This window comes from Podarcis tiliguerta (assembly GCF_965153285.1).
Source record: "Podarcis tiliguerta genome assembly, chromosome: 7".
NCBI lineage: Eukaryota > Metazoa > Chordata > Lepidosauria > Squamata > Lacertidae > Podarcis > Podarcis tiliguerta.
In genome coordinates this window covers 10,101,597-10,127,530 of record NC_139540.1, presented here as the reverse complement: position 1 = coordinate 10,127,530, position 25,934 = coordinate 10,101,597, and the positions used below count along the sequence as shown (strand labels likewise).

General features: G+C 47.0%; 1 protein-coding gene across 4 annotated transcripts in view; it reads right to left on the bottom strand.

Annotated features, from left to right (window-relative positions):
- ST3GAL1 (ST3 beta-galactoside alpha-2,3-sialyltransferase 1) overlaps positions 1-25,934 on the bottom strand; it is a 99,016-nt gene that overhangs the window by 4,917 nt on the left and 68,165 nt on the right. For 3 of the 4 annotated variants that reach the window (XM_083450746.1, XM_083450745.1, XM_083450747.1), the window contains exons 3-4: positions 23,747-23,941; positions 2,766-3,680 (exon numbers count right to left, since the gene is read on the bottom strand). In XM_083450746.1, the coding sequence (XP_083306872.1) occupies positions 2,766-3,080 (315 nt within the window). In that variant the 5' untranslated portion in view covers positions 3,081-3,680; positions 23,747-23,941. Of the gene's footprint in view, positions 1-2,765; positions 3,681-23,746; positions 23,942-25,153; positions 25,267-25,934 lie in introns of those variants that run through there. The other variant, XM_083450748.1, reaches the window with a different exon arrangement.

Sequence of the window (25,934 nt, the reverse complement as noted above, 5' to 3'; positions counted from 1 at the left end):
TTCAAACGTGGTAGATATCACATTCATTTCCTTGATCAAAGCTCTTGGAGAAACCGCCTTCTTGAGCGTTGGACCCACTAATGGTCTCAATCTGCTAAGCCTGTCTTCACATGCAGGGGAAATCCTTAATTCACCGAGGATTTGAGACCCATCAGCTACCCTCAAGTGGTTTAGCCAGTCAGTCAAAGCCATTCCCAGGGTGTGGCCACTGTTGCATGCTGACTGCTTCCAAGAGCCATAGGTGAGATCGGAGTGCAGGCTGGGGACCAAAGGTGAACAAACTACCCCAGAAGGAGCATGGTGTGTCCCCCACCAGGGGAAAAAGATCCCTGAATTCCCATGCACCCTATTTTATCCTCATAACAACCCTTTGAGGTAGGTTAGGCTGAGAGGCCCAAGGTCAGTCGGTGAGCTTCGTGGCAGAATGGGGACTCAAACCCTGGTCTCCCATGTCCTAGTACGACACTCTAACCACTAGATCACATTGATATCCCTATCTAGACTTGCAATTTCCATAATATGGTGCTTTTATTTCCTTACAAGCAAATGTGAACATCTATTCCGCAGCTGTTTCCTACCCCCGCCCAAACCCAATTATAATGTGAAGTAAGAAATGAGCCAGCTGGTGAGACCAGAGGCAACAGAAATCCGGTCATTGCCTCTAATGATATTGATTTTGGGGAGGATTGGCAGGTGCCCCCCCCCCTTGCTGTCAGCACAGATTTAACGGGCCTCTCAGACATCGGGAAAGCCACCCACGACAGAAATTTCTGATGGACAGCTTGCCACAGAAACCAGATACCATGCAGAACAAACCGTTTCTCAGATTGGTCACTAAAGCTGCCTCCAGGCTGTCAGTAATTTGCAGGAGGGATCCAAGAGCATGCCGGAAATTTAGGTTTGTGCAACTGCAGTGTTCTTACAAAAGGCAAGTTCTGTGCTGATTTGTTGAGAGCCAGCGGTGGTTTGGTGGTTAGAGTGTTGGACTAGGACCTGGGAGATATCAGGGTTCGAATCCCCACCTGAGCCAGGAAGCTCGCTGGGTGACCTTGAGCCAGACACTCGCTCTCAAGACTACCTTGCAGAGTTGCTCTGAGGATAATATGGGGGAAAGGGAGAACCATGCAAGTCACTTTTGAGTTCTTTGGAGAAACGGGTGGGATATAAATATAACAAGCAAACAAAATGTTAGTTACGAAAATGGCTGGAAAACACATTGAGGGGATGAATGAATAACACAAAGGTTCAATGCCTATTGTTGCCCACATCTGTGGCCCTCCAGATGTTTGCAAGGACCTATCGGGCCCTGCCCTGATGGCCAATGCTCAGGGGTGATGATAATAGTAATAATTTATTATTTATACCCTGCCCATCTGGCTGGGTTTCCCCAGCCACTCTGGGAGGCTTCCAACTGAATATTAAAATACAATAATGCATCAAACATTAAAATCTTCCCTAAACAGGGCTGCCTTCAGTGTCTTCTAAAAATCTGGTAGTTGTTTTTCTCTTTGGCATCTGGTGGGAGGGCGTTCCACAGGGCAGGTGCCACTACCGAGAAGGCCCTCTGTCTGGTTCCCTGTAACTTGGCTTCTCGCAGTGAGGGAACCGCCAGAAGGCCCTCAGAGCTGGACCTCAGTGTCCGGGCAGAATGATGGGGGTGGAGACGCTTCTTCAGGTATACTGGACCGAGGCCGTTTAGGGCTTTAAACGTCAGCACCAATACTTTGAATTGCGCTTGGAAACGTGGAAGCCTCCAGCCGGAGAACCCTTGAGGGAAGCCAGAGCAAGATTCTGACTAAATATCAGGAAAAACTTTCTGGCAGTAAAAGCTGTTTGACAGTGGAATGGTCTCCCTTGGGAGGTGGTGGACTTTCCTTCCTTGGAGATTTTTAAACAGAGGTTTGTTTGGCTATCTGTCAGGGATGCTTTAGCTGAGATTTCTGTATTGAAGGGTTGGACTACATGTAGCTCTAAGATCCCATGATTCAATTTGCCAATAGTTGGGGATTTTGAATGCAACGCTTCCTACGATTTTATGATCCTTCCAAATTTAGCCACGCAAGGCTCCAACCAACTGAGGTGCACAACAATGCACATACGAGGGTAAAAGAAAATGCACCACGTTTGTGAAAAACAACACCAAAAGATTTACATTGCATTAGGGGGAAATTGCTTGCAAAGGTGTTTCGTCTTAGTCAAAAGTGCATACAGAAATGTTCCTGTTTGTGGAGAATCCTGCACTAAAATGCTGGTGGTTCACACATAGGTAAAGGTAAAGGTACCCCTGACCATTAGGTCCAGTCGCGGACGACTCTGGGGTTGTGGCGCTCATCTCGCTCTATAGGCCGAGGGAGCTGGCGTTTGTCCACAGACAGCTTCCAGGTCATGTGGCTAGCATGACTAAGCCGCTTCTGGTGAACCAGAGCTGCACACGGAAACGCTGTTTACCTTCCCGCCAGAGCGGTACCTATTTATCTACTTGCACTTGACATGCTTTCGAACTGCTAGGTGGGCAGGAGCAAGGATCGAGCAACGGGAGCTCACCCCATCACAGGGATTTGAACCACCGACCTTCTGATCGGCAAACCCTAGGCTCAGTGGTTTAGACCACAGCGCCACCCGCGTCCCTCTTGATTCACACATACACAACAGTTAAAAATGGCTAGGGAAAATTTGGATGACTGAAGGCTGGAGGAAAAAAACCACAAGAAAGTGGGGAGACCCCAAGACAAACAGGTCTCTCTCCTCCACAGCTAGCTACTCACCAGCCACCACTTGTAGCTGTCTTCGGGCAGGAAGGCATTCTGTGTGGTCAGGAAGGGTTGCATAGTTTGGTTGAACCTGTCGTCGAACCAGAGCGAGACCCCCTCTTCAGAAATGCACGTGCGGCAGCTGCAAGGCCTCCGGGAATATTTCATCAGTCTCCGAAACTGCTCCGAAAACTGGTAGACGAGCTGTTTGGGGTCCCAGGCGACCATGACCGTGTTGTGGCTGTAGTTCAGCAAGAACGACGTGATGGTAATGACAAACAATAAGGCAAGAGTAAACATCTTGAAGCCCCTCTTCCTGATGGCCAGCATCTTGACCCGCTGCCGCCGCCGCCGCCTCCTCCTTAGCCCGGATGCTCGAGTGAAACGCCAGCGGCTGAGGCAAGCAAAAGCGGAGGTTTCCTTCCAGGGCTCTGTTTAGGCTGCAAACAGTAGCTTAATTGCCTTTATTGTCCAAAAGGAACAGCCCACATTACTGTGTCCTGGAGCGACTGAAACAGGACTGAATCCCTGATCATCTCTTATCTCCTTTTATGAGAAAAATAAAAGGCTCCATCCACCTTCACAACTCTTTTTTTCCTTCGGCTCTCCTCCAGCAGCTGCTAATTCCTCCAAAGGTTTAATGAAAGCAAACAACTGCAATTTTCTGTTTCTTTTTTTGCCACCCCGGCAGTTTGAGGGAGGAAGTTATTAACAGTGTCAAAGAACACTCCCCCACCCACCTCTTTGCTGTGTGGGAAGAGAGACCTTAAATGAAAAAAAGGCTTTAAGTAAGGGCGAAAAAAAATCACTTTTCCTCTGGAAATTATTTCATTAGGGCCGCTGATTAGCTCATTCAAAGGTTGTCGTTCCAGGCAGCCGGCAGTCAAAAGCCTCGTCCACGTTAAGATGCTGAAACTTCTTTTTTTGTACCTGGAAAACACAAGGAGAAACTTCGACAGTGAGTTTCAGGGATCTTTCCATTTAATGGGAGAACGCTGGTTTCATTTCCCAACCCCCCACAGCTTCAAATCAATGGAAATTAAACGTTTCTGCTGCTCCCAACATGGGATTCATGTGTTGAGAAATTTCCAAAGAGGCCTTTTCAACATAATAAAGCCTACGCTCTATTGCAGGCTGAGCCACCAGTCGGCTGGGTGTTCTGCAACATATTCAGGATATAATCTGTGTTTTTGAAATTATAGTTTGCCAGCATTTCGTGAAATCTACCCGTTACATTAAGGCACAATTGGTAGCACTTACCAACAGAAGAGTATTCATAACAAGCAGAAGTGGAACTCTGGAATAAATGGAGGGGAGCAGCCACAGCAAGGCTCCCGCACGAAAACAGATGGACGTACGAGGCTGCAGTTTGTTCATCTAGCTCAGGCTGTGCTGTCTACTGGGATAGGTCAGTAGATAAAGGTAAAGGTACCCCTGCCCGTACGGGCCAGTCTTGACAGACTCTAGGGTTGTGCGCCCATCTCACTCAAAGAGGCGAAGGGCCAGCGCTGTCCGAAGACACTTCCGGGTCACGTGGCCAGCGTGACATCGCTGCTCTGGCGAGCCAGAGCCGCACACGGAAACGCCGTTTACCTTCCCGCTAGTAAGCGGTCCCTATTTATCTACTTGCACCCAGGGGTGCTTTCGAACTGCTAGGTTGGCAGGCGCTGGGACCGAACAGCGGGAGCGCACCCCGCCGCGGGGATTCGAACCGCCGACCTTTCGATCGGCAAGCCCTAGGCACTGAGGCTTTAACCCACAGCGCCACCCGCGTCCCAGGTCAGTAGGTAGAGCATGATAATGTCAGGGCTGTGGGTTTGAACCCCACATTCTGCAAAAGATTCCTGCATCGCAGGGGGTTGAATTATGTGGCTGAGGCCTCATCGGACGCTTTGCAACTTGCAGCAAGGGCCCGGGCAGCGGATGTAGGAGTTCGCAGACAGCTCTGGCTTAAACAGTGGCAGTCGGAAGCCAAAGCCAAGACCAGCCTGACCAGCGACCCCTTCAAGGGGGGCAAGCTGTTTAGGGAGGGCTTGGAAGATGCACTGGAAGAGACCAGGGACAAAAAGAAGGCGCTGCAATGAGCTCTACGTGGGGCTACCTTAGAAGGTGACCCGGAAACTACAACTAATCAAGAATGAGGCAGCTAGACTGGTGACTGGGAGCAGCCGCCGAGACCATATAACACCAGTCCTACATTGTCTCCCAGTACGTTTCCGAGCACAATTCAAAGTGTTGGTGCTGACGTTTAAAGCCCTAAACAGCCTCAGCCCAGTATACCTGATGGAGCGTCTCCACTCGCATCGTTCTGCCCGGACACTGAGGTCCAGCACCAAGGGCCTTCTGGCGGTTCCCTCACTGCGAAAAGCCATGATACTGGGAACCAGGCAGAGGGCCTTCTCGGTGGTGGCACCCGCTCTGTGGAACGCCCTCTCACCAGATGTCAAAGAGAAGAACAACTACCAAACTTTTAGAAGAAGAGAAGAATTTGGATTTGATATCCCACCTTTCACTCCCTTTAAGGAGTCTCCTTTCCCTTCCTTCCCCACAACAAACACTCTGTGAGGTGAGTGGGGCTGAGAGACTTCAGAGAAGTGTGAGTAGCCCAAGGTCACCCAGCAGCTGCATGTGGAGGAGCGGAGACGCGAACCCGGTTCCCCAGATTACGAGACTACCGCTCTTAACCACTACACCACACTTCAGAAGACTTCTGAAGGCAGCCCTCTTTAAGGAAGCTTTTAATGTTTAACAGACTACTGTATTTTAATACTTTGTTGGAAGCCCAGATGGGCAGGGTATAAATAACGAATTATTATTATTATTATTATTATTATTATTATTATTATTATTACTACTACTACTACTACTACTACAGAGAAAGGAAAACTATTCTTCCTTTTGTCCCTACAGGGGCTCATCCAATGCTAGAGACCTCAAGAAACACCACCTGATCCTTCAAGCAATCCAGCATCTGCTGGAGATCAGCGCAATAGAGCCTGTGCCACAACCACAGCAATGCTTTGGCCGCTACTCTATTCTCTTTATGGTCCCCAAAAAAGCAGGGAAATGGAGGGCCATTCTGTATCCCAAGAGAGTCCAGCAGTCTCTGAGCCACATCAAGGATCCCAATTCTGCCTACAGAGAAGTCACTTAACTCGGTAAGAACCAACATTCGCTCACCATACCTGGAATGAGAGGTGTACGCAGCAGCTGCTGCCATCAACAACAACAGGTAAGGTGGGGGAAGTCAAAACTTTGCCCACAGTTCCCCTGTTCCTGCAACACATGCAGGACTTGGATATTGCCCAGCGGCCCTCTGCCCTCTCTCAAAGTCGATTCCACTCATGACTTTGAATGTGGACCACTGGGGCGCAGCAAGTCCAATCATGATTCTCCCCCAATTCACAACTTCACTCATATTCTATGACCAAGGCTGGTGCCTAAAGCTATTCCCAGGCAGCACTGTTGGAAACCATGCAACTTTCCATTTCTCCAATTTCCTTAGTAACTCGCAGACATGCTAGAAAGAGCTTGATTTAATCCAGGTGTGCAAAGAGCTTTCTCTCCCCGCTCCCCATCCCTTTTAAATGGCCCTCGCAAGACAAATCACCACTGGGCTTGAGCCTAAACTTGAAGAATGTGGCTGCGAAAGGAATTTCACCAGGCCAAGCCAAATAACATCTGGAAGATGTGGGAAGGCCACTCCTCTGAGTCTGTGCGTCACTGTGTTTCGTGAGAGAGGGCCAGAGGTGGCCACAGTCCATAAATCACAGGTGCACAGCCTGTTCTGCCTGCCCAATCCCACCCCACCCCGGTCCTGCGCATGCCCAGCCAAGGAAGGCAAACAGCAGTTAATTCTTTATTGCCAAAATCACACACTTAACAGCAGCTCCTAAGGTACACCAGATGCACACCCACAGAATCACAGAATTGTAAACAGAGTTGGAAGGGACCGCGAGGCTCATCTAGTCTAACCTCCTGAAATGCAAGAATCTTTTGCCCAAAGTGGGACATTAACCCAAGTCCCTCAAGCTCTAGCAACTGAGCTATCCAGGGTTTCTGGCATGTACATGGCTGCTTTCCAGTTTCATGCCCAGCGCAGCCGTCAATAAATCTGTGGGACCATACACTCCTAGGCTTATATACCTCGGGTTACAGACGCTTCAGGTTACAGACTCCGCTAACCCAGAAGTAGTACCTCGGGTTAAGAACTTTGCTTCAGGATGAGAACAGAAATTGTGCAGTGGCAGCGGGGAGGCCCCATTAGCTAAAGTGGTGCTTCAGGTTAAGAACGGTTTTAGGTTAAGAACGGACCTTCAGAATGAATTAAGTTCTTAACCTGAGGTACCACTGTACAGTGGTACCTCGGGTTACATACGTTTCAGGTTACATATGCTTCAGGTTACAGACTCCGCTAACCCAGAAATAGTACCTCGGGTTAAGAACTTTGCTTCAGGATGAGAACAGAAATCGCACAGTGGCGGCGTGGCAGCAGCGGGAAGCCCCATTAGCTAAAGTGGTGCTTCAGAACAGCTTCAGGTTAAGAACGGACCTCCGGAACGAATTAAGTACTTCACCCGAGGTACCACTGTACACTCATCTGATGAAGTCTGAATATACCACCTGAGACTTCTCCTGCATGGAAGTTGCCCCTCCTAGTTCTTGGAGACAGTGAGGCTGGGGATGCCGAGGGTTCGACTGGCCTGCCCCTTGCCTGCATAGCCTCTTCCTCTGCTTCCCATCCTTTCTGTGCCCTCATGTCCATCTCTGACTGCTCAGACTTCTGATTTGCGTGTGGAGCAAAACCCCATAAATCGCCGCCCCCCTCTCCTCTGTCACACACTCGCCAGAGCCCTGCCAGTCTTTCTCTCCCTCCCCACACTTTTCTTGTTACTCCACACAGAGCTGAAACCTGCACAATTGGCTTTGGCTCAGAATTCCCCGGAATCCATTCAGCCAGGTAAAGAAAGGGCTTCTAAATCAAGAATGTCAGCCCTTGACATTTGCTCAGGTGAAACACAGACGCTGCCGATTGCTCTCCCACGGAAAAGGAGGGAGACGGCTGCCTGAAGGGTTTTCTTCCTGGGAAAGCTCTGAAAAATGCAAGTTTGACTGTCGTAAGCAAACATTCCGTTACACTCAAGTGTGACCAAGGAGCAAAACTCGAGGGCAGGGCTATGCAGGTTAAAACTGGTAGAACTGGCGGAAATGACTGGCAGAATCCGAGACCAGGGAGAAGAGTCGATGGAAGAAGATTGGAAAAAATTCAAAGTGTATTTACAGAAATACTGCAAAATTAATGAATGTTAGAAGAATGCTGGAATGAAGTTATATGGTTTTAGCAGAAATGTTATAAAGATTTAAGCAAAAACTGATTGTTAATGGGTTAAAGTGGAAAATTCAAAGTTAGATTGTGTTAAGATAAATTATAGAACAAAAAATCGGGAAAGAGGGAAAGGATTTGCTGAATTAGCTAATTTGAACTAGAATATAAAAAAGGGAGGTGTGAGGAAGTCGAGGAAACAAGTAAATGAAAGATAAAGATATGGAAATTGGATGTGTTTTTAAATGTTTTTGTTTTTTCTTGTTGTCTTGTTGTCTTGAGGTATTGTTTTTTCTTTCTATTTTTGATGTATTGTTTGTTAATTTTTTATTGTTTTTTTCCTCTCATGCTTTTTTTCCTGTAACTATAAAACCACTAATAAATATTATTATTAAAAAAAACACTGGTAGAACTGTGCAGCCCAGCCTAGGGTTGAATCTTAATAGCTGTGATAACTGAGGACCACCAGGGGAGTAGTAGCAATTTGAAACTCCTCTCCAATGGCATTCCTGATTGCATCTTCTTTGCTTAACTTTCTCCCACAGAAGTGAATAAGGCCGTATCTCAAGTAACCTGCTCCTGAGCTGCAGAAGGCCTTATGTATTAGTACTGTAACCTTGAACTTGGCCCAGTCGCAGACTGGCTGCCGGCGCAAATCCCACTAACAAGGTGTTGCATGCCGGTGGTATTTTGCGCTCACAAGCCGCCTAAGAGATTACGTATCATGAGACCTGTCTAAACTTAACTTCCTTACATGAAGGCTATTGTTGCATGTATTGTGACTTGGTGAGTCACGAGCATGTGATTTCAACTCAAGAGAGTATTTTAAAACAGGCAAATTAATTGCTCTTGCCTTTAAGCTGCATTCTCTGCTACGTTCCTTTCTTCGCCACCAAAGGCTGGCAAACAGGCTTTGCTTGGTTATCAGGGATGACAGCCCCTCACTGCCTTGTCCCTTGAATCAAACTTTACGTGCGCGCACACACACAGAGAGAGACCTTCTTTGCAGCCTTATCCCCAAAGTTTTGTGGAACATTCTGATATCAGATAAGGCCAGCACTGAGGAAACGGATGAGGCCAGCACTGAGGAAACAGCAAAACAAGGGAAAAAAGCAGCTTCCTCTTGCTCCTGCCTAAATTCCACATGCAATGCTGTCAGCTGCTGCATTGGTTGGATGGACATAAATGCTTTAGCTGAGATTCCTGCATTGCAGGGGGTTGGACTAGATGATCCTCAGGATCCCTTCCAACTCTATAATTCTAAGGAATATGAGCATTCCCCAACCTGGCACACTGCAGGTATTTGGGACTACAACTCCCATTAACTCCAGGCAACATAGCCGTGCATTTAGAGGGCACTGGGTTGGCCTAGACTGGCATGGTGCATCTGTGCCAAATTTGCCATGGTCTATGATTGGACGTGGGTGGCGCTGTGGGTTAAACCACAGAGCCTAGGACTTGCCGATCAGAAGGTCAGCGGTTCGAGTCCCCGCGACGGGGTGAGCTCCCGTTGCTCAGTCCCAGCTCCTGCCCACCTAGCAGTTCGAAAGCATGTCAAAGTACAAGTAGATAAATAGGTACCACTCAGGTGGGGAGGTAAACGGCGTTTCCGTGCGCTGCTCTGGTTCACCAGAAGCGGCTTAGTCATGCTGGCCACATGACCCGGAAGCTTTACGCCAGCTCCCTCAGCCAATAAAGTGAGATGAGCGCCGCAACCCCAGAGTCGTCCGCCACTGGACCTCATGGTCAGGGGTCCCTTTACCTTTACCTATGATTGGCACTGGGAGATCGGTCCAGTGCAAGACAAAAAGTTAGCTCCAACTGACCCACAACTAGCATGCTCACATCTTTGTGTGCAGCAAATGTACAGAGTGTACATATTATGGGATGCAACATGCCCAAACCCTGGTCTCTGAGGCATGTTCTAACACTGCCCTGCGCCTGCCCAGCATTTGAGTAAGAACCAGCCCACGGCATAAAGCAAGGCAATGCAGCATTATTAATAGCTAAAGCAGGCATGTTGTGGGCAAATGTAACAGGGCAGTGCTGCCAACAAGCTTGGCTGTGAGCTGTCGCTCCAAAGGCTGAAATAAATAAATAAATACAGGACATCTGATAGCCCTGCTAATGCTGAATGGCAGTCCTGCAAGAAGATCAGATGTGATATCCTTTGCGTTGTGTTTTAGACAGGCTTTGGGATTTGACCATGAGTCTCCATAGACTGAAGATCGGGACAACATTTCTTAAGAATGTATTAATGCTGGTGCCCTTGTCTAGACCAGCTGTGCAAAAGCTTCTTGCGTGAAGGTCCCTGCCCCCTCCAGCCAATTAAAAACATGCCATCTCACCCATCAATTCATTCTTAAGACAGCTAAATTCAAATGCTTTTGCGTACTACAAAAATGTTTTTAGAGGCATCTTTGGGGAACACAGAGGAAGTTTCCACACCGGGACCTGGGGCCACCCAGTGAAGTGGAAGTTTTGAAGCAGTGTTAGAACCTCAGATATATAAGCTAGGCACCAAATAGCTCCCTAAACCAAGGTTACAGTTGCCAAAACAAGAATGCCTAGTTACTATTTGGGGGTTAAGGTAAAGGTAAAGGGACCCCTGACCATTAGGTCCAGTCGTGGCCGACTCTGAGGTTGCAGCGCTCATCTCGCTTTATTGGCCGATGGAGCTGGCGTACAGCTTCTGGGTTATGTGGCCAGCATGACTAAGCCGCTTCTGGCAAACCAGAGCAGTACATGGAAACACCGTTTACCTTCCCACCGGAGTGGTACCTATTTATCTACTTGCACTGTGACGTGCTTTCGAACTGCTAGGTTGGCAGGAGCAGGGACCGAGCAACGGGAGCTCACCCCATCACAGGGATTCGAACCACTGACCTTCTGATCAGCAAGTCCTAGGCTCTGTGGTTAGACAGATCTAAATTCTTATTTATCAACTGACGGACTGTCTGTGATTGACTATCAGTTAAACATCTGGCTAGTTCAGATGACAACCTTGAGCTCGGTTAAGAACTTTGAGAACTTGATCCAGGGACTGTCCACATTTATAATGGCCTACTCTGATCTCTTTTTCTTAATGATGACATATAATGTAGGGATATTCTTCACAACTGTGAGCAGGGCAGCTGGGTGGGGTAAATGAAGGCAAGCGACAACAATGAACTAGAACATTGTTCCATTCTCCTGCTCAGGCATGCAAATATCCATGAATCTGTTCAACCCTCTTTCAGAGCCTTCTGTGTAGGTGGCAACTACGACCTCTTGTGAGAGCAAATTCCATCGTTTAACTATGCAATGTGTGACTACGTACTTTCTTTTGTCTGTCTTGAACCTTCAAAACGGTGTTCGAAATTAGCCCTAGGCGCCAGGATAATTGCCTGAGATAGAATAAAACAGATAGAATTCTACAGGATGTGGTATTAGTGTGTACAAACAGTCAAGATGCAATGATCCCCAGCCACGTATCTCCAGATGGTGGAGATGTCAGGAGCCATCTTGGTGCCTAGGCATCTTCACTTGGTCACAGGCAGCCAATAGTCAAACTGTGCTTGACGCCTGGCTAATTTTGAACACTGTTTTTGTTAAGTTGTGGGTGAACATATCAGATGACACAGCGATTCTTCAGACAGCTCTTGTTTGTTCACAGGCCAGAACAGAACTGAGCTGAAGGGTTCAGCCAACCTGCTTATCTAGAGCTCAACTACAACGCAACAGTAACCACTTTCTGTAACTATCCAATCACTGAACGTCACTTTCAATTCCTTATTTGCATATGTGGACCTGAGTGAAAACTATCTACAGTATCCCCCTGCTGGCCCAGGGTGAGAATTTCAGTACATAACAGTTTTGAAGGTCCAAGACAGACAAAAGAAAGTACTTAGTTACATACTGCATAGTTAAATGAGGGAATTTGCCCCCACAAGAGGTCGTAGTTGCCACGTACATGAAAAGCTTTGAAAGAGGGTGAAACAGATTTATGGATGATAAACGCTCTCAATGGCTACCAGGCCTACGTTGGAGGCAATATGCTTCTGAATATCAGTTTCTAGAATTGCAAGCATGGAGAGTGCTGTTGCAGCACTCGGGTCCTGGTTTTTCAGGCTTCCCATAGGAATCTCATAGAAACATGGAGTTAGAAGGGACCCTGAGGATCATAGCTGTCAACTTACAGATTTGAAAATAAGGGGCCAGCAGCCTTGAAAATAAGGGATCAGCAGCCAAAATAAGGGACCTGCAGCCTCACCTGTTCCAGGCACTCCAGCCTTCCTGTCCTCCTGCAGTCTGGTCAAACTCATGCTTGTAGCTTCGAGAACACTGTCCAACCAACTTGGTAACCAGAGGTTCAACTGAATAGAATCTGAATCACATGCACCACAAGGCCTATGCAGCCTCAACTTAAGATGGCTCCCCGGCCTGGCTTTGCACTGCAAAGTTTGCAGCAGCACGTGCAACAAAATGGCATCCAGCATTCAAAAAAACCCTCAGCTTGCTTTAACTAGGCACTGCTTAAAAGATTTCCTCGATAATAACAAAAAGTCGCGTGCAGGTTACGAAACTTGGTGTCTTCCTCGAAGGGGTGTCAGTACGCAGTCTTAACGCGATGCCTGCAGTTCATTTTCTGTGCCTTTGCGTCAACGGAAGACAATGGTCACCATGTTGCTTGGCAACGCAGTTATTTTCAAGTTGACAGCTTAATTAAAACCAATGAAGAATTTTGTTTGCAACAGCTGAGTTCCTTGGCCCCTCCCGGATACTCCGCTTCCTCCCAAGTCTTTCCTTTGACAGGAGAGAAGACAAGAGGCAGACCTGCCCCCTACGCATACAAACACCCATCGCCCCCAGTCACACAGCTGCAATTGTGTGGTCCAGCCTTCGTTTTTTCCCTGCAGAAAAGGCACTTGGAGTAAGTCTGCTTCCTCTCCTATATCTTCCATTCTCCCATTGTCATGCATGGTCCAGATCATCTTCCAGAGGTCTAACTTGTTACTTTCTAAAAGTCCCATAATTTTGCCAGATTTGGTGGCTGGAAGGTTTGGTGTAGCTGGCTGGCACTTTACCTAAGTGTCGTAAGATGCGGAAGGGTCTTCTGCTGACATGAAAGGAGCCACGCACAACACTGCCAATACATATCAAGGCATGAATCCTGTCCCGTAAGTTCATTCCTATTAAAACAAAATCCGACCGGACGCTTTTGTCCTTTGCTTCAGAAACTCCTTCCTTTAATTAGGCTGCAGTAAGAGACTAGGGTGCTCACTGGAAGGATAGATCCTGAAGCTGAGGCTCCAATACTTTGGCCATCTCATGAGAAGACTCCCTGGAAAATACCCTGATGTTGGGAAAGATGGAGGGCACAAGGAGAAGGAGACGACAGAGGATGAGATGGTTGGACAGTGTTCTCGAAGCTACCAGCATGAGTTTGACCAAACTGCAGGAGGCAGTGGAAGACAGGAGTGCCTCCTGGCATGCTCTGGTCCATGGGGTCACGAAGAGTTGGACACGACTAAACAACTAAACAACAACAACAACAAAGAGACTAGGGATTCACTAGCTTCTGTGGCCCCAGATTATGCTCTTAAGACACATGTGGCCACCACCCCCCAATGTGGCTTAGCACATCTTGGCCTGGTCAAAGCCTGGACGCATGACACTTGGGAACTACATGTACCCTGCCCTGGGTTCCATGTCGGAAGAAAGCTGGGCTATAAAGGGCAGAAAATGATTTTTTAAATCAAGGACACCCCACAGTACCTCAAGGATCATCATCTGAGGCCCTTCTTGGTGTGCCTTCTCTACGAGAGGTCCAGAGGGTGACAGCACAAGAACGGGCCTCCATGTGTATGTGATGCTCTCCCCAGATAAGACTCTCTGGCACCTTCATTACATATCTTTATGCGCCAGCTTTTTATGTTTAACAGACTGTTGTTGTTTAGTCGTTCAGTCGTGTCCAACTCTTCGTGACCCCATGGACCAGAGCACGCCAGGCACTCCTGTCTTCCACTCCCACCCACAGTTTGGTCAGATTCATGTTTGTAGCTTCGAGAACACTGTCCAACCATCTCGTCCTCTGTCGTCCCCTTCTCCTTGTGCCCTCCATCTTTCCCAACATCAGGGTCTTTTCCAGGGAGTCTTCTCTTCTCATGAGGTGGCCAAAGTATTGGAGCCTCAGCTTCACGATCTGTCCTTCCAGTGAGCACTCAGGACTGATTTGCTTAAGACTGGATGCGTTTGATCTTCTTGCAGCCCATGGGACTCTCAAGAGTCTCCTCCAGCACCATAATTCAAAAGCGTCAATTCTTCGGCGATCAGCCTTCTTTATGGTCCAGCTCTCACTTCCATACATCACTACTGGGAAAACCATAGCTTTTACTATACGGACCTTTGTTGGCAAGGTGATGTCTCTACTTTTTAAAATGCTGTCTAGGTTTAACAGACTACTACATTTAAATACTTTATTGGAAGCTGCCCAGAGTGGCTGGGGAAACCCAGCCAGATGGGTGGGGTATAAATTATTATTATTATTATTATTATTATTATTATTATTATTATTATTATTATTATTATTTCCTCTTCTCCCAAACCTTTGGCTGTTTAAACAATCTAAGGCCTTTTAAACTGTGCATAGGATGGATGAGCTCTTGTTTTGTTTGCTATTATGTTATGTATTTTTATACTGTAAACTGCCCTATGAGGAAGGGTGGTATAATAACAATAACAGTAATATATCCAAATATTTTTTTACAGGTGTATCTAACTGATTTATCACTTATATGTTTGGTGCCTGGCAGATGGAGGGGACCCCCCCCCCACAATGTCTCCTGGTAAACAACGTGAAAAACAGCCGTGCTAAGCGGTACCTCGGAGCCAACTCCGTTTTGCTTCTCCTGCTCCAGAATAAAAATAAATACCCTGGCAAGTCTTTTCCGCTGTTGGTTTTGACCTGGAACAACGTACCGGGGCCAGGAACTGGCAGAGCCTCATTCATCACAATGAAGAGGATTGAAAGGCTTTTAGAATTATGCGCCGAGCATCCGAGATGTTAACCGTTTGAGTAAATCAATGGTTATCGCATCTTATCAGTGTACAGGCTCCTCGTAACAGGCTTAGACCAGCTAGCTGGATAAAAGGCTCTTTTCCCGCCGGTAACTTAAGCCAAACATGGGAGAGCTGGCATGCCCTTATTCTTCATGAGCTCAGCGGGTCTGTTGCTGTCAGATGAAATAAATGGCCACCCTCTCTTCCCTCTAACGCTCCGAGAAGGATTCTGGAGAAATTTAAATGGAAAGCAGACATTCTGCACCCTCAGGACACAGCAACACAACCGCCCCCTTCTCTTTCGCAGTTTTATCTGTAAATGAAACCAGTTTGCAGCAGGCAATCGAGGCTTGGGGCCCCCTATACGTACAGCAACATCTGCCACTCTGCATGAGTCTGTCTATCTTCTGGGTTGCCAATCACGGCATCTAGGCAATACCAGGCAAAATGGACCAGTTGTCCGACTCTGTCTCAAGCAGTTTCACGTATCTATGGAATTCACTTTCCTCAGGAAGTAGTGGCGGCTGCCAACCAGGAATGTCTTTAGAGGGGAATTAGACACATTCTTGGATGATAAGGCCACCAACCAAGATGCCTAGGTTCAACTTCCACTCTGCTAGGAATTGTAGGTGGTGGGAAGGCTGTTGTGCTGAGGTTCTGCTTGTGAGCTTCCTAGGAACATCTGGTCAGGATCCCAGAACAGATGGGCCTTTGGCCTGATCCAGAAGAATATTCCTTATCTTCTTGCGTTAACTGCAAGGAAAAGGATTGACATATCCCTCCCCCACAGGCCCATTTCAATGTTTGGGGCTACAGTCCAGTGTTATAAACTTAGATATATAAGCTGGGCACTGAATGGCTCCTTAAACCAAAGTTACAGTTGCCAAAACAGTTGCCATTTGGGGCAAGACAGCTCTAAATTCTCATTTTTCAAATGATGGGCTGAGTGTGACTGATCCTCAGTTAAACATCTGGCTAGTTCAGAGGACAACCTTGAGGTAGGTGAAGAGCTTTGAAAACTTCAAGAAGAAACATCACTTGATTCCAGGGTCTGTCCACATATATAATGGCCTATTCCGACCTCTTTTGCTTAATGGTGACACAGGCCATTCATAACTTAGGAATATTCTTCACGACTGTGAGCAGGGCAGCTGGGTAGGGCAAATGAAGACAAGCTAAACCAATTAACTATAATGTTGTTCATCGTTCCTGCTCAAGCTGCACAGAAAGAGCATTCTGGTTCCTGAAATTCAATTCGATTGTGCAGATAAAATGTAACGGAGAGAATTCTACAGGATATGGTATCAGTGTGTGAAAATAGTCAAGATCCAACAATCCCCAGGCACGCACCTCCAGATGGTGGCAATGTCAGGCGCCATCTTGGCACCTTCACTTGGTCGTGAGTGGCCAACAGCCAGGTGCAAAATGTGCCTGGCCCCTGGCTAATTTCGAACACTGATACAGGCACTTGATGGAGATGGCTGGAGGTTATAGCTTCCTAGAGACATAAACACATGTGGCATTTAACACAGGGGAAATGGCTCCAAGTGGCTACGATTGACCTCAGTGTTGGAGGCATTGTGCCCCCGTATTGTGCTGGGAATTCCAAGTGGAGAGACGGTTGTTGTACTCTGGGTTTTGCCTATGGGGTTCCCAAAGGTTTCCGGCTGGCCACTGTGAGACTCCCAGACCAAATGGGCCTTGGGCCTGATCCTGGTTCTTATATCTATTTGATGCCTCTTTTTGCCAGTCCCACAGCTTCAAGCTTCTTTCACAAGAAGGCATCTCCTTCCTAACACACAATGGGGGAAATCTCGTTGCAATCAGCCCTCGGGAAACCAGCCAATTATGTTGAGAGGGCGAAAAAGCCACACAGCAGTGACTTTGGCATCTGTTTGGTCCATGAACTGGGCGTCACCCACCTTGACTCCTTTATCCTTTCCAGCTCTTTACTTCCATCTTCATGCAGTGCCAGCCTGGGTTGGCACGAGAGAAAACCCACTAACACCTGGCAATTAACCAAAGACCTCCAGAGCAAACCTCGCCAGCTGAGTCTTTGCTCCGATTTGGGGCATTAATGTTGTTTTTTTTAAAAAACACCACTTTCCTGCAGGGCGTGTTGGCCCAACTTTGACGGAGGGCCATCTGCACGCCAGGCTGCCGATATCTACTAAGCCAGCCCTAATGCTGCGTGTCATCTGTTCCTCCGTCTCCCTTGCACCCATGAGATAAAAGGACAAAGCCAACGCATTAGCACAAGCCCTGGGAGAAGCATCACATTTGGCAGCCTGCTGCGTACACCCATTCGGCGGGCACAGCGCCTTGGCAGCAAAAGGACTTTGGATGCTCTCACATTCGGAACAGCAGGGGGAAAAGAGACTAATCTGGTCCAGTGTGTGCCATGTACACCTACTAAGCTGGTCTGCTTAGGCCTGGCAGCAGGGATGGCTGTTGGAGGTCAAACGTAGGATCACAGGAAACTGCCTTATATATAATCAGACCACTTGCTCATTGAACTCAGTGCTGTCTACACTGACTGGCAGAAGCTCTCCAGGATTTCTTGCAGGGAGATGCTGAGGACTGAACTCAGGAGCTTCTGCTTTCAAGCCACAGATGCGCTCCCACTGAGCTACCGTCCTTCCCAAAGGTCTGGGGCAGAGACATTTCCTTGCTACTTGAAAACTCAGCTTTCCAACTGACGAAAAGTTAAAGGTCGGGCTTGGAGGGAAATTTGGGGAAAGTTACAACCTGCAGAGGGGTAGAAACTACTCTGGAGTGTGTTAGACATCTTGAATAATTGTTATTACAGATCATGTTTAGCTATTTTTCTATTCTTTTATATTACACTGGTACCTTGGTTCTCAAACGCCTTGGTACTCAAACAACTTGGAACCCCAACACTGCAAATCCGGAAGTGTTCTGGTTTGCGAACTTTTTTCAGAAGCCGAATGTGCTCTGTTTTGAGTGCCACGCTTCCGTTTTGAGTGCCACACTTCCGTTTTGAGTGTTATGCTGAGGTCTGTCTGTTTTTGCTATTTATTTTGCGGTTTTGTGGCTCTTTTTGTGTGTGACTGTGTAGAACCCAGTTCAGCTACTGACTGACTGTGTTACTGCAGTACACTGTTAATTGCTTTCATTTCATGGATGAATGGTCTCGTTAGACAGTAAAAATCATGTTAAATTGCTGTTTTAGGGGTTGCTTTTAAAAGTCTGGAACGGATTAATCCATTTTGCATTCCTTTCTATGGGAAAGTGTGCCTTGGTTTTGGAATGCTTTGGTTTTGGAACGGACTTCCGAAACGGATTAAGTTTGAGAACCAAGATAGCACTGTATATGATGTAAATAAGATAAAGGGTTTCTTTTTCTTTTTCTTAGTTATTTCTTATCTGTTCTTTTTCTTTATATATATATACTTGTGTTTTGCAGTACAGTGGTACCCCGGGTTAAGTACTTAATTCGTTCCGGAGGTCCGTTCTTAACCTGAAACTGTTCTTAACCTGAAGCACCACTTTAGCTAGTGGGGCCTCCTGCTGCCGCTGCACTGCCGGAGCACAATTTCTGTTCTCATCCTGAAGCAAAGTTCTTAACCCGAGGTACTATTTCTGGGTTAGCAGAGTCTGTAACCTGAAGCGTCTGTAACCTGAAGCGTATGTAACCCGAGGTACCACTGTATTCTATTTTATATTTTCTTTTCCTTTATTATTATTCTTCTTTTAGGATATATTGCTTTTTATAAATGTGTTTGGATTTTAGGACTTAATATGTTAAAAGCCTTCAATAAAATTGCTTTTTTTAAATAATAATAATAAAATACAGTTTTAAATGGAGATGCTGGGGAAAGTTGTGCATGAAAATAAGGCAGTTCCCCCTATCCTTCTTCGTACATCCTTCACATGTACCACCGCAGTGCAGAAGATGTCACGATCCGAACCCACATCTCCAACCTGCCCTTTCCAGATATGCTGTGCTTAACCTCCCGAGCCGTCCTTCTGCGGACCAAATCTAGGGACACACATGCTTCTTCCAAGCGAGCTTGTTATTAACTTCCAAACTCAAGTTGCCCATCAGTTATGGGACAGATAACTGAGTGCGGCAGAGGCCAAAGATGCAAGGAAGCGCTGGATGTTATGTAAGCAGAGCATCAGAGACAGAAAGTGCTTATCTAAGCTTCCAGCTAGCTTGTTTTACTCCTCTCCATCTCCCCTTTTGTTACAAGAGACTCTTATCTGATCTCTCCTCATATTTATTGGGTTCTCTAACCCTTTCCTTGCCCTCTTGTGCTCTAAAGTTCCACTGAAAAGCTCTCCAACAGCTCGCTACTTGGAAACCGAAATATTATGCTGCTAAACTGGGACAAGAGTTACAACCTAATCCTTAGTAGGGGGCGGGGAAGAAATAAACGAAATGCCCCGGAAAACAGGAACATAGCAAGCTGCCTTATGCTGAATCACACTTATTGGTCAATCTAGCTCAGGGGTCTGCAAACTTTTTCAGCAGGAGGCCGCTCCATTATCCCACAGACCTTGTGGGGGGCTGGACTATATTTTGGAAAGAAAAAAATATGAACGAATTCCTAGGCCCCACAAATAACCCAGAGATGCATTTTAAATAAAAGCACACGTTCTACTCATGTAAAAACACGGTGATTCCCAGACCATCTGCGGGTCGGATTTAGAAGGCGATTGGGCCGGATCCGGCCCACGGACCTTAGTTTGCCTACCCATGATCTAGCTCAACTATGCCTACCTTGGCTGGCCAGAGATGGTGGTGGTAGCTGTCGTTTGCCAACTCCCAAAGCATCACAGGTTCCCCACACCAGCCCTAAATTATTCCCACCACATATTATGATGTCCTGTTCTGGACCGACAGCCTATCAATGGTATTTAGGTAAAGGTACCCCTGACCGTTAGAGACGTGGGTGGCGCTGTGGTCTAAACCACAGAGCCTAGGACTTGCCGATCAGAAGGTCGGCGGTTCGAATCCCCGCGACGGGGTGAGCTCCCGTTGCTCGGTCCCTGCTCCTGCCAACCTAGCAGTTCGAAAGCACGTCAAAGTGCCAATAGATATATAGGTACCGCTCCGGCGGGAAGGCAAACGGCGTTTCCGTGCGCTGCTCTTGTTTCGCCAGAAGCGGCTTAGTAATGCTGGCCACATGACCTGGAAGCTGTACGCCGGCTCCCTCGGCCAATAAAGCGAGATGAGTGCCGCAACCCCAGAGTCATCCGCAACTGGACCTAATGGTCAGGGGTCCCTTTACCTTCACCCCTGACCGTTAGGTCCAGTCGCGGACGACTCTGGGGTTGTGGTGCTCATCTCGCTCTATAGGCCGAGGGAGCCAGCGTTTGTCCGCAGACAGCTTCTGGGTCATGTGGCCAGCATGACTAAGCTGCTTCTGGAGAACCAGATTAGCGCACGGAAACGTGATATTTGAATGGCCCCAAATTTCAGCATTTTGAAAGAGGGAGAACAAAAGGCTCTCTGTCCCATTTCTGAACTGCACACATACCGTATTTTTCGCACTATTGGATGCACCGGACCATAGGACGCACCGGACCATAGGAGGGGGAGAACAGGGAAAAAAATATTTTTTCCTTGTTCTCCCCCTGTAAAACAAGGTGCATTCACCCGAGCGTGTGGAGCTGGCGGTGGGGGGAAGCGCTGCTTCCCCCGACCCCCAGCCTCAAAGATCCCTGAAGCCTTTGGAGCGCAGCGCCCTGCAGAGGCTTTGCGCGCAGCCGTCCCCAAGCTAGAAGAGCGAGACGGAGCCCTCCGTCTCGCTGTTCTGGCTTGGGAACAGCCTCTCTAGCCTCTGCAGGAGAGCGGGGTGAAGGCACCCCGCTGTCCTGGAGAGGTTTGCGCGCAGCCGTCCCCAAGCCAGAGCAGCGAGACGAAGGGCTCCGTCTCGCTGTTCTGGATTGGGGACAGCCTTGGTAGCCTCTGCAGGAGAGCGGGGTGAACGCACCCCGCTGTCCTGGAGAGGTTTGCGCGCAGCCGTCCCCAAGCTAGAACAGCAAGACGGGGCCCTCCGCAGCGCTCCGTCTCCCTGTTCTGCTTAGCGGCGCAGCCTGCATTCACTCTATAGGACGCACACACATTTCCCCTTAATTTTTGGAGGGGAAAAAGTGCGTCCTATAGAGCGAAAAATACGGTAATTGAATCAATATATATATATATAAATAAAATTTTGGTATGCACACATATTTGGTGTGTGTATTTGGGGTACCATAGGAAGCGGGGGCTCTTTCATGATTTAATTCTGCAAAGGTTTTATTGGGTGGGTGGGAAGATTATTTCCCTAAGGCTGCCACTCGCTGATCCCCCTGCTACTATGATTTTTGCTCACCACGTGGGAGGTATTCTAAAGAAACCAGATTAGCATACATTAGAGAAGCAGTAGGCATGGCATTATCGGAAATGGGGAAATACATTTGAGAGTCACATTCAAAGGGGATTTGCACATCACAAAGCCCCCAGTGTGGCTTCCTGGCTGCGAATCCCAAAGCATATTAAAAATGTTAATGCTGAATTAGGTAGATGGCGATAACTTTGTTGTTGGTGAGGGGTCTCAGGGAAGGGAAAATGTGTGGACATTAAAATAAAAGGAATATATAAAAAAATGGGTCCTTTTGCCTGCTACGATATATGCCAATTTTTGTTTTCTTTCAAAGCATGAAGATAAAGTGTCCCATCTCTGTTTTGACAGGAAAAGTCCCCGACAAACACACACACACACACCAGCCCAGTTAAAGAATTCCAAGGACCTTGTATTCATACAGGCACAGATTAGCAGAGAAAGACTTTAATTGAAATGCCGCACACAATGATTTTTTTTTTTTAAAAAAATGTGTTGATGAATGTTTGCAGGAGCACTGGAGAAAAAGCTGCCTGCAACTGAGTCCTACTCATGAGGAGACTCGCTGAAATTAACTACCATAAGTTAGCCGCATCCATTAACTTCAATGGTTCTACTCTGAGTAGGGCTAGCATGGAATACCATTCCCCCAAATGGGAAGCTGAAGCCCAAGTGAGAGGTGTCCACAGCAGAAAGGGAAATCTCGCTGGGTGCTAAATTTTATATGTCTCATTGTGTATTAATAATAATAATAATACTAATAATAACATTTGTATTCCAACCTTTCTCAAAAGATCCCAATGTGTTGTACAACGTTATAAAAACACATTACAGAACATCAATGATAAAAACATAATGACACACAGCCTAATAGCAAAATCTTCATCCTAACAGTCCTTACACAGACCATAGATTATTTAATAGCCATAGGCCTGGGTAAAGAGGAATGCTTTTGCCTGGCACTTAAAGAAATGCAGTGACGGTGCCAGGAGAACCTCTCTGGGGAGGGCATTCCACAATCGGGGAGCCGCCACAGAAAATTCTTCCTATATGGGAGCCAGTTGACAACAGACACACTGTATTATGTTGAAGAAAAATGACGTAAGATAGGGATGGGATAGGGAACCATGTTGGGTGATATGATAGCCATGTTCAAATATATAAAAGGATGTCACATAGAGGAGGGAGAAAGGTTGTTTTCTGCTGCTCCAGAGAAGCGGACACGGAGCAATGGATCCAAACTACAAGAAAGAAGATTCCACCTAAACATTAGGAAGAACTTCCTGACAGTAAGAGCTGTTCGACAGTGGAATTTGCTGCCAAGGTGTGTGGTGGAGTTTCCTTCTTTGGAGGTCTTTAAGCAGAGGCTTGACAACCATATGTCAGGAGTGCTCCGATGGTGTTTCCTGCTTGGCAGGGGGTTGGACTCGATGGCCCTTGTGGTCTCTTCCAACTCTATGATTCTATGATTCTATGTTAGTGGCTACAGGGAAAGCTAAAGGGAAAGCTACAGAAAGCTAAGAAAGCTAAGAAAGTAAGGAGAGCCCTGTTGGATCAAACCAAAGGCTGCATCCAACTAAGTTCTACTCACGAGTAGACCCATTCAAAGTAATGGGTCCCAAGTTAATCATGGCCACTTCTTTCAATGCTAAGTGCAACTAGTATTGGATATAACCCCCCAAAGGCTCATCTGGCTCAGGCTTCCCCGATCTGGTGCCCTCCAGCTCCCACCAGCCCCAGCCAGCAGGCTGGTCCACCATCCTGTCTCCCCTACAGAGGCCTCCAGGGAGCCTGAAGTGGTCACAGGATACTGACTTGTGTTTGTGTGTGGACAAAAAAATGAGATTGATGGCTCTGGGAAAGGGCAATGTGGCTAGCTAGAATCCTGAAGAGGAGAATGACTTCATGCTGCAACATTTTGTTGCAGGCACCACTTGAGTAAGATAGATGGTGAATTCTCCTCGAATCAGTTTCCCCCACCCCTGCCCCCAATTTTGAAGCAACGGGTCCTAGGAAGGGGGCGGACTGAGCTCTGGAGGTAGAAGCAGCAGAAGTGGACCGGATTTGGAGAGGTTGTTTTGCTAAAGCTAAACTCTTCTTCTTTGCTACTTTCCTTTTGGCCATTTTGCAATCTCTGCCCCGGGGAAGGTCTGCTCCTTTAACGTTCAACAGCTCTTTGCCCCTCCCTCCCTTTCCACATGGCAGATTCCAGAACGGAGGCTCGCTTGCCGAACCTGCATCCAACTCGGCATTGTGAGAACACAAAGGGTCCCATTTACCTTGCCAGCCTATTTCACTTGGCTGCTTTTCCGAACACTGGGCGCACTGTTGATGGATTTTCTCCTGCCACAGCAGGTCACCGCTTCTTCCCCTTGTTTTTGCCAAAGCCGCTCTCCAATTTCGCTCTATTCTCCGGTGAATATGCGGTTCTGCAGCAGAGGTGATGTGGGCGCAGACTGGGGGTCTTCGTAGATCTGCAGGGGTGGAAAGCAGGGAATTTAGCACTGCATGCAAAGATCAAAACATGTATCAGGAGCAAGTATCTAGTCTCTGTTGACTATGAAAATAACCTTCGAAATCTATAGGCCTGGTGAAATTTCAGAAGGCACCTGTAGAAGGGAGATCTAAATAAGATTTCCTATGGAGAGAAGAAGCAAAGTCAATTCACAGGTTGTGTGCAACTTTTATTACAACCTTATGTTCCTGTAGCTTAGTTAGATGAACGTTTGCCAAAAAAAACTAAGAAATGAACTGCCATTTTCAAATCTCTTGAAAATAGGTCACCCCCAAATCAATAAATCTATTTTTGTATATGTAACTGTATAATGTAATTTGTAATATGTAGTGCTTTTTTTCTAGAAAAATAGGTGCTGGTACTCAACATTGTTGCGGTAAGTGCCACATTTTTTAAAAACCCCATAAAAGAGATGTCAGTACTGAGTACCCCTGAGTACCCCTTGGAAAAAACACTGGGTGTATGCATACTATGTACAGGAAAAATGGAGCTTGCAAATTTTCTGATACTTGTACATAGTTTTGTACATTGTTTTGTACATTGTACAAAATCAGTGTTTAGTACATTGTACATCACTTCTTATTGCTTAGAATAAATTGAGGTTCTTGTGTGATATTGTATATTGCCACTGAAAAAAGTATTAAAAATTAAGAAGTTTAGTTGTGTGCCCACAAGGCTTTCTATATAGACAAATGTTTGGATTCTACTAGAACGTTCTAAACAGCTTTAGGACGCTCCAGGCACTATATAAAGTTCTTAAAAGTTCCATAAAGTTTTTTAAAGTGCTAATACTCATGAGGAGTAGCGTCACATATGCGGTGATTGCAACTTTTCATTTCGGGGTGACCTTTTACACAACTGAGAAGAATTAGTTCCTTTTTTCAGTGTTTCTAAGCGAAGGTTCATCCCTTTATGATTCAGGAAATCATTATTTTTTTTTTAAAGTCAAGAAGTTAAAACCCTAGCATGCACATTTAGCAGAACTTAAGACGGGTCATCTTTCATTGGAAAAGAATTTGGCACTGCTGTTTGGCACACAGACTCGTACGTGTATTTTCTGTGCTGCCACAGAATCGTGGCCTCCTCACAGTCCTGGTGCTCGAATTTCAGAGCTCAGGTTTTGGGGACTTTCCCTTGCACCTTAATAAGGAATTGGCTTAGTTCCAGCTACCTTATAACCTTGGCAGGCGATGGGACTTGTCTCAGGGCTTTTGACAGTGGTTGATGGTCACAACTGCTAGCCCGCCAATGCAACCTGATCCTAATACTACACACTCCCCCCTCCACCTGCAGCCAAGATGGCGCAGCTGAGTTGTGTAACAATTGCTATGTCGTGAAGCCAGAGGAGGGGAAAGGCACAGCCTCCACTCTGATCTCTGGAGGCTGGCACAGCGCTGCCAACCCAAACAAGGCCCAGAGCAGACTGAAGATTTATCTCTAGCCCACCATCCGGATTCACAAAGTGGCAGAACCAAACACGTTGAGGAGACCCACAAGCGGAAGGGCACAGAAGGCAATAGCTCTCTCCTGGTTCTCATCTCCATCACCTCGTATCCTAAGGTACACTGCCCCTCTCATTTAGAATGATAGAATCCTACAGTTGGAAGGGACCCCATGGGTCACCCAGTCCAGGCATGTCCAACAGGTAGATCGCGATCTACTGGTAGATCGTGGGGTGCTCCTGGTAGATCCTGGTGTTGAGATTTCCATTCCACCTTAAGGAGCAGACGTGCGGAACTGTTGCGTGTCACATGTCTGTTTACATTCCTGCACAGTTTGCTGGGAACTTCCGTTGTGTATAGCTTTTGCTTTTCCCGTTCTCTCTGAGAAGACGAGAGAGGCGACATGTTTCTTTGTCCTGATTTATGATTAATAAATCTGTAGTTGTAGTATGCTTCCACAAGCATATTCTGTGTGCACAGTTCGCTCTGCTGATAGTGTGCCCTGGCTCT